The 10,000-nt window shown below is 33.0% G+C and overlaps 1 protein-coding gene across 1 annotated transcript in view; it reads right to left on the bottom strand.

The window, feature by feature from the left end:
• Nucleotides 1-3,133: 3,133 nt before the first annotated feature.
• Nucleotides 3,134-10,000, bottom strand: part of LOC125034310 (trans-Golgi network integral membrane protein 2-like) — a 19,155-nt gene continuing 12,288 nt past the window's right edge. Inside the window, exons 4-5 of the mRNA XM_047626086.1 lie at nt 8,716-8,843; nt 3,134-3,207 (exon numbers count right to left, since the gene is read on the bottom strand). Coding sequence (XP_047482042.1) covers nt 3,198-3,207; nt 8,716-8,843 — 138 coding nt within the window. The 3' untranslated portion in view covers nt 3,134-3,197. The remainder of the gene's footprint in view (nt 3,208-8,715; nt 8,844-10,000) is intronic.

The raw sequence follows: 10,000 nt of genomic DNA, 5'->3' as shown, positions 1-10,000 counted from the left end.
TAATACAAACAAATACATCAGATAATTCATAAAGGAACATTGGGGCGGATGCAGAGATGCAAAGAAAACAGTTTATCAACAACATGATCGTAATTTTGAAAACCTTAACATCTTGGTATTACAAACGTAATTTTACTTAACCATGAGTATTACCTAAAATAATATATATATATCCATCTATATATATGTATATATATATATATATATACTCCTTTTGAACATTAACAATTTCTCCGTAACATTTGGACTGTATCTATTATTTATACCCATAACACCATAACACCATCAGTTCCAAGCCAATCCCTAACACCCTCTGTATTTCAGCAGATAATATATACACACAAAATCAAACAGTCGCAATGGGTCACTTCCAAACAACGCATTCCTCTGCCTCTGTACAAAATTACTCTACACTCTCGTCAAGTACTCAACACCTCAGGTCAGGGCATGCTTCTACAAGGGAAGCACATGATGCCTTGTAATTCGAAAGCAATAACAAACTCATGGCATACAGATCATAAAAGAAAAGGAGCATAATAAATAATGAACAACTGATGGAAGAAAAAGAAAATGAAAAGATTAAGTGAAGATGAAGAAGAAGAAGGAGAATAAGATGACAAAGAATAAAAAGACAAAGAGGGATGCTGGTCCTATCCTGGTGCTTAAACAACCCATGCGACTCCTCGAAGGAGAGGACCCAAAAACAGAAAGAAGGATATATAAAAGAATATCAACTAAAGCAAAATGAAAGAAACTTTTAACCAAGCCAAAACAGCGAAGAAACACTTTGAGGAGGAAGGGAAGCTAAATGTAAAAGGAGATACAGAAATTAGGTTCAGGGTAAGGGATAATCCAACAAGTAATATGATAGAAGAACAAAGAGAGAAAGAATGAAAGGAAAAAAGTATTTATCTAAATCACTATTGCCTTGTACAGTTCTGCATGGTGTATATTTACATAAGATTCAACTATATACAAACAAAAATGAGATATTTGCCGATGCAAATATATATATGCATATAGTACAGTCACGTGGGTACTAACATGCAGCAAAAAAGAAACGAAAAAAAAGAAAGAGAAAAATGGATTGTCTAACTGAAAGCAGCAGTTTATTTATTGCTTACCTCAAACATGAACCATTCACAACAAGAACTCATCCATCCAAAACCTGTCCTTTTACAACAAATAGCCAAAATCAGGGCAAATAACACTGTTGTTCCATGTTGACAATTTTTACAAATATTCTACAAAAGATTATAATTACAGTGACCATTCAACATCAAAAGGTTTATGGCACAGACGTCTCACATAACAAGTTCGCAAGGCAATCGCTCACCGAGGAGGTTCATGGCCGTAAAACCTTCCTGCTTGACTTGACTCGTTTCTAAACCAATAACATTATTCAGTGATAATCAATCACATGTTGTTGTCTCCCCCAACAGAAATCAGCAAGAAAATATCCTGATAATAAAGAAAGGGTAATTGTAATAGGGAAATGTTAATTACAAGCAAAAGAAATTGTATAAAAATGTGACACACAAAAATATATATATCTATGCATACACCTGTCCGTATATTCTACATGTATATTTATATGTGTGTGTGTGTATATATATATATATATATATATATATATATATATATATATATATATACATATATATATATATATATATATATGTATATATGTATATATGTATATATGTATATATGTATATATGTATATATGTATATATGTATATATGTGTATGTGTATGTGTATGTGTATGTGTATATGTGTGTATGTGTATATGTGTATATGTGTATATGTGTATATGTGTATATGTGTATGTGTATATGTGTATATGTGTATATGTGTATATGTGTATATGTGTATGTGTATATGTGTATATGTATATGTGTATATGTATATGTGTATATGTATATGTGTATGTGTATATGTATATGTGTATATGTGTATATATGTATATATGTATATATGTATATATGTATGTTTGTGTACAGATACAGATATCAATATATAGAAATATATATAGATATATATACATATATATACATATATATATACATATACATATATATATATATATATATATATATATATATGTTTATATATATGTATATATGTGTGTTGTGTATATATATATATATATATATATATATATATATATATATATATGTATGTATGTATGTATAACATTTTCTAGTGCAACCATGTCTCTGTTCTCAATCAGCACACAAATACCTTTTTTATCTTGAGCTGTGCAATAGAAATATCCAACAGATATCAAATTCTTATTACCTAGAAAAAATCTACCCAATGTCAGAAAAGTGACATAATACTACCAATAACAAACCAAAAGATGGTTCATAGAGAAAAAGAAAAAAAATACATATATATGTAATGTACATTTTAAAAACCACAGGAAAGTCACTTGGGCTTCCCTTCACTCATGCAAGCCACAGGAATAATCATCGTCCATGACAAGCCCCAGGGAAATCTATTTTTGCAAGGCTGAACTGTGAACAGAGCAAAAAACACCAAAGGGAAAGGGTGGTGGGAGCAAAATAAAGAAAGACTGAGGATTAATAATAAAAATAATAATAAGAAGAAGAAGAAGAAGAAGAAGAAATAGAAGAGGAAGAAGAATGAGAAGTGAAAAGTTGAGTGAATCTTTTGGTCATCTGAGGGCAAAGGTGATGCAATAGGAAGAGCTGTTATAGACTATTGGGTAATAAGAATAGAAACAAAAGAAAACCACTATGCTACTTATGCCACTGAAATACCCAATTAGTAAGTGCCTCTATAAGGGACGTGGTGGGTAGACAAATGCTAGGACGAAGCAGGCATCCCAAGCAAGTGGGGGGACTTCTGAATGTTGAATCATGAGGCACAGTGCCACTGCATACAGAGGTTACCACAAAGGGGAACCAACGTGCTTTACAGGAGTGAAGGGGCTCAAGCACACCACAGCACCAGTGCAAAGGAAAGCTCAACCGTGGAAAGAATGTCCTGACCACCCGACATCGACACGGGCAGGCGAGGAATAAACGGAAATGAATCCAACAGGGTACAAGGTGTGATCAAAAACACAGAGGAAGATGAAAAAGGAAGAGGGACCAAGAATCCATGCCTGTGTTCATGGCAGCTCGTTGCAGTGGAGGCTTGCCCAAACTTCCAAACTGTTAACCCCTTGTCAGTGTCTCCTGATTTGCAAAAAGAAAATAACATCATGAGGGAACAGCAGACAAGCGGGACCAGCGCCCCAAGAACTCATTCACAGTGTCAGAGGATGCATACAAAACCTCTCAAGCAAAGACCTAGTCCTCTGTTGCATCTTCAGGTCAGTTTGCTTCTGATCAGACTAGGATTATGGTAATAGAATGCCCAAATTTCAAATGACCCTTTGAAAAAGCAGTGAATTCATTTATTCTGACTGAGTTAAATTCTCAAAATTCCTGTTTCATGACTACAAACTACTGATCCTTAAGCTTACAGAATTCAAAACAGAATTCAAAGTAATGAGCACAAAAAAGCATGGAATCAAAAGCAAAAAAGGAACAAAAATGAGAACAAACACAAAAACATAAATAAATGAAAAGAGAAGTGGACATTTTCACACATTCCAAAGTATACATCTATGTATGCAGGAAACTATAAAAAAAAAAAGTGGCTGATTAATTGAGAAGCAAGAAAATAACCAATCCGAGTGCTAGGAATGGAAAATGATTCTCCAAGCTGTGCTCAAAGGGTGAAAAGATGCAGCTACAGGCACTTTAGAACTACCAACTTCTAGAGGCCAATTTGGAATCACTGTTAATGTCTAAAACTTTTAGGCTGTAGACTTTTTAGGACTGCTGCCAATCTTAGAGCATTCTCCTGAATAACCTGACAAATAAGCATTCACAAAATTCATTGCATAAATTTCTCCGTACAGAAATTTTAGATAGGCTCCTCGAGTAGGCTTAGTTTTGCAGAATCTGCACTCTTGAGAATTCCATTTTTTCACCCATGTTTGATGATTACAGTGGAACCATAGGCATATATACATAACATACAAAGAGACACATTATGTATATATAAATATACATACATATACATGCATACATATGTTTTTATATATACATAATAAATACATATACATATACTATATATACAGATATATATACATAAACATACATATATATACATATACATATATATAAATCTATATATATATATACATATACACAGATATACATATAAATATATATTTACACACACACACACACACACACACACACACACACACACACACACACACACACACACACACACACACACACACACACACATATATATATATATATAAATAATATATATATATATATATATATATATATAAATAATACAAAATTAAACACACTCAGAGCCACCTATACCGGCACAAAACAAACAAACAATATCCATAATCAAGAGAAAGCAAATCCATGCAAATTAGACAAAAACAAAGCTGCCAAGGATGCTGAAGAATAATCTGATAAATAAAACAGAAATAAAGCATAAAACCAGAGACAATAATGTGGCTGCACTAATGCCCTCCCTTTCCGAAAGGAACAGTCAACACTGTATACTGAAAAATAACTCTAAATTATTACATATGAATAAAAATAGAAATGAACAGAAAGAAATAATAAAAGGCCCTGATAATCACTCAAAATAATCTTGCCAGTAATTTCTTGACAACCACTCTTTTTCTTCCCGAACAAAAGCTGATAAAGAAGTCTACTTTCTCTACATTTCCCTAGAGCTGAAAAGCACGCAAGCCTCGCCTCTACACACCTCCCTTTCACGGACGTCAGAGGCAACGGAACAAAATCTGGGGCAGCCGACCCAGCCCATGAGTCTGGACACGAGCCGTTGCTTATCGAGCTGACCACTAGTTGGCTGGGCCATCACTTTGTTTGCATTTGCGTGTAGCTTATTGCTCTATGCCCCCCCCCCCCCTTTTTTTGATGGGTAAGTGTGCTGAATTAGTTTTGTGGTTCATCATTTTCTGCAACCCCATAGTCTGGCGGGACGGTAGAAAAGCAGAAAAGGGTGAATTTTACAGTAGCACAAAAGCCTAAGTTGATCGGAAAGTTAGAAAGCGATGTGTCTGTGAAGAGAGTGTGTGAGGAATAGGAAAAAGAAAATGAAAATGAGAAATAAAGAAAAGAAAAAAAAAAAAAAAACTTCAGATAAACAGGTATTCTACACTGTCATACTAGATGGTGTGCTTGATTAAAAATACAGTTCTTTATTATTGCTCTTTTTCTTATAATATATATAATTGTGGACAGTAGCCACTAGAGTCTTGGTGTTTGGTGACAACAGGCAATCGATGCTAATCTGACCAGCATTCTCCCCTTCTGCCCATTAACACGAGGCATTAGAATAAAAATAAGATTACTATTACTGATAACAATGTTGATAATAGTAATAATAGTAGTAATAATAATAATAGTAGTAATCGTAATAATAGTAATAGTAATAATAATAATAATGATGATGATGATAATAAACAGATAAATCAAATCCATACAAGGGGATTCACAACATGGCCTCACCGGAAAACCTTTCTTAATCACAACAGGTTCCACTTTGCCTCCTAATGACTAGCTTTTAGATTCCCAGCGGAAGTGAACCACAGCATCAGAGTACAGGGCTACTAGATTCTAGGCTGAGGTTGTGTTATGTGTCTAAGTAACAACAACAACAACAATAATATTAATAATAATAATAATAATAATAATAATAATAATAATAATAATAATAATAATAATAATAACAATAATAATAGTAGTAATTGTAGTAGCAGCAGTGGTAGTAGTAGTAATATAGTAATATTAATAATAATAATAATAGCAATAGTAATAGTAATAGTAATAATAGTAATAGTAATAATAATAATAATAATAATAATAATAGTAGTAGTAGTAATGGTAATAATAGTGGTCATAGCAATAATACTAATATTGACAATAAATTCAAATTAGAAACATGACGAATGAGCCAGAGCCACTGTTCTGCAATAACAGTTGTGCCATAACATTCTTTGCCATCACACAGCACCACTCACAAGTCAAAAAAAGGTGCATTAATCTCCACAGCACAACAGGAATGCCAAACACACCACACAATAACCTCTCAATAGGTGCACTACAAAAACATGATATGTCTAACTTATTGTGCTTTTTTTTCTTCTAAATATTCATATCTGTCCCACAAGCCCATGCTCTCCCTTTTGGCATGGGCAAGGTGAAAAGGGGAAGAGCAAAGCAAACCATCCCAGTCCTTACTTGCTATGAATAAAAACATTGTACATACATTGTCTGTGGGGTTCAGGCCCAGCTGATGACACAGGTTATCATGTGCTGCAATTTAAAACCATGCTGAGCAATGCTGCATCTCCTCTTTGGAAACGTTTCAATTACAAATGGTAATTCAGACACATGTTTATTACAACAAAATGGAGTTGAAATTGACAAAGAAGGAATCCACTAAATTCACACATCAAAATCCAAAAAAATAAAGTAAGGAAAATAGAATGTTCATGACCAAAAGAAATAATCAATGACTTCCGACTTTGCTCAAATGATCATGATCAAAACAAATAAATTATATGACTTCAAAATTTACTCAGTGTTTCTAAAAGACTTTGGCAATGAGGGTTACAGCAGACTTCACGCACTCTGTCTGCAGTCTGTGAAAGCGTATCTGATCACTTTACTCAATGAAAATGTCAGTTGGAGGCTTTTGACACTACTGACCAAAAAAAAATAAACACCTATCAACAACTGACTATGGTACTAGCTGCTACAAGTAGGCCTACTAAGTCATAACAGCAAAAGTATGTATTATTATAAATTCTAATAATGTACAAAACTAATCTCTTTCACGTCAACACCAACAGCAATAAAAAAAGGAGAAAACAAATTCCACACCTACAACACTATCTCCTTTTCTCGCAAAATACATCACTTTTCTCTGTGTTTCAAACTTCAAAATGTCAGCACACACGTCTAAATAAAACAATGTAATTAGAATCAGCAAAATCGTATGCAAGTGCTCACTACAAGAATTGGTATTTTCTCTCCCTTTTACCCCATTACTGAAAATAAAACCTGGGCAGACTACCAATGTATACTTTTCCTTCATGTCCTGGTTGACAGGTTGACAAAGAAGAGCGAGCCAAGATGGATAATAGAAGGGAGACAAGGGAAATAAAGAAAAATACAGCATGGAAGGAGATTCGGTGAAGAACACATGAAAGATCAAATAGGGAGACAATGTGAACATTTCAAAACTCAGTCTAAGATCTGTCGGTGGAATAACCCATTAGAAAAAGTTGAAAGGAAGAAAAAAATAAAAACAATATACACTAACAATAATAAAACAAAACATAACATGTACTCCCTAAGAAGAACAACACACAAAATAATAACAACGCAAAATATGTTCTCCCTAATTAAGCAGAAGACCTAGCAAACAAACAAACTGAACACAAAAAGGGCTCCTCACGCAGGTCCTCCATCAAGAAACTGCCAACTATTAAGCCTAATTGGAGAGAAAACCAGCTGGTGGCAGGTCACCACCATGTACTAATACCACCTATTTGCCTCTCTTCTTACCCTCATTTGTATTATTTTGACTGCTAAGTGTTACTAGCATATCAAGTCTGACTTATGGTACTAGGGATCACACTGTTTGTTTGCTTATTTTAATTGTTTATGGTTCTTACCAATTGTATAAAAACCTTTACATAGGTCCTATGTAAGGACTTAACTACCACAATACTGACTGGAATGTTTTACGTAATGACAAGCAAATTCAACGTACTAAGGTGTACAGTCTAACTCTATGTAGCAAATATCATTCACATATTATGTAAGACCTGTAAGTATGTCACTGGTATTTCTAATAACCTGTGCATAAAAATGTAAATAAACCACTGGCTTTCCCATCCCCTCTCATTCATTCAAATTTCCTTCTCTTATGTGATCTGTGTATACATATGCATGAGAAAAATATATAAACATACAAAAAAGAGAGAGAAATTAGGTTATAAAAAGCATAATCAACAAACAAGGTCAAATACAAAGACATGAAACACAAATATGGCAGGGTGTGCATTAAAAAAGTATGTAGTGGTATGTGTATGTGTGTACATTGGTTTTCATCTATTTATCAGTTTAAGCAACTGTGGAAAAGGAAATTTAAACAAATACTGCTTCTCAAAATATGTTGTTAAATTTTTGGCGAAAGATGTAATGAAAATTTCTTAAGAGGTATAATGGTCTCCCTCTCCAAGAAATAAAAAAACTTCTAGACGTTCTCGTTGAAAAAAGAAATGTTATGGCTGCCGTGATTAATGTTTTAACCATCAGCCAAAAGAGACATTCAGTCAACTCTGTGGTGAATTAAGAATCCTGTTGCAACAAGCCTTCTTCATGTATCTGTGTATTCAAGCATATATGTATGTACTTAACAAGTTTGTATGTATGTATATATGTATGTATGTATGTATGTATGTATGTATGTATGTATGTATGTATGAATATTCCACCCTGCATTTTAGTAAAACATAGAAATAAATATAATAAAATCAGAAAAAAAAAGGAAAATGCTTTCAAACACGCTCACACTCAACAACTGGAAGGGCATCTACCAAGTTCTAGTAAATGATATCGTACTTTGCGCCTTTCGTGGCTGTGATCGCCTCCTCTAGGTTGTTGTCCAGCTTGTGGTACTTCCCTCTGGAGGACGACCTGCGGCCTCGTCTTTCCCCAGGGCTGCGGCCTTCAATGATGAGAGCGATAATCTGCGGGTGAAAGGGGTCAGGCATGAGGGTGACGAATAACAAGCTTTATTTTCTTTGCCTTATATAGCTTTTGGGGTATACTTGCCAGTTTCTTGGGACTTTTAAATAATACTGACACTGTCATTTTTACTAAAATATTCTAAATCATTGCTAAAACATAATATTAGTACAAGACCATACACTATATTCATGTTACGTATCTGAACAAATTAAGGTAAACTACAAATAATTTGTTTTAAAGAAATGGGTAAAGTCCTTCCTTACTTTCCAATTGAAAATTACATTAGATCATAGGGCAAATAGAGATATTTATCATTTTGTGTCCATTGCAAATCAAATAAACACTGAATTGTGGAAAAAAAATAAGAAGAATGATCACTTAGGTTTAAGAACACAGGATTACAGAAAAAAAAAATTGTCTACTCGTTTTTGTAGAAACATATAATATATGTGTGTATGTATATGTATGTATATATGTATGTATATGTGTATATATGTATATACATACAGACATACACACACACACACACACACATAATATATATATATATATATATATATATATATATATATATATATATATATATATATACACACATATATATATTCATATACATACATATATATATATATATATATATATATATATATATATATATATATATATATATATATATATATACATTTACATAAATATATATACTTATAAATATATATACTTATATATATATATATATATATATATATATATATATATATATATATATATATATACACATATATATACATATATATACATATACATATACATAGGGCATCTTCTGTACGTGCCATGAAAGTTAATCCAGTATTAAAGTTTAATCCAGATTTCCAACGTGCGTGCAAATTGGCGAATCCTCCAGACCAGGCTTTACTTTAGAGCCCAACGGTTAATCCTGCACATGCGCAAAGCGAACTAGTTAATCCCACCAATCAGGTATCGATACGTCATGACAATGTCATCAACTCCATAGAAATGATGGAGTTGAGTGTTCATTAACATTTTTTATAGACAACAACAAAACAAATTCTGACATTTTCATGCTAAAGATGTATGTGAAAACTCATCGATATATATTTTTATAAGTTGTGGGATATTCAGACTGCAGTTATAACTC

Source organism: Penaeus chinensis, chromosome 17 (genome assembly GCF_019202785.1).
Source record: "Penaeus chinensis breed Huanghai No. 1 chromosome 17, ASM1920278v2, whole genome shotgun sequence".
In the NCBI taxonomy this organism is placed as follows: Eukaryota; Metazoa; Arthropoda; class Malacostraca; order Decapoda; family Penaeidae; genus Penaeus; species Penaeus chinensis.
This window is presented reverse-complemented; position numbering and strand designations above follow the sequence as displayed.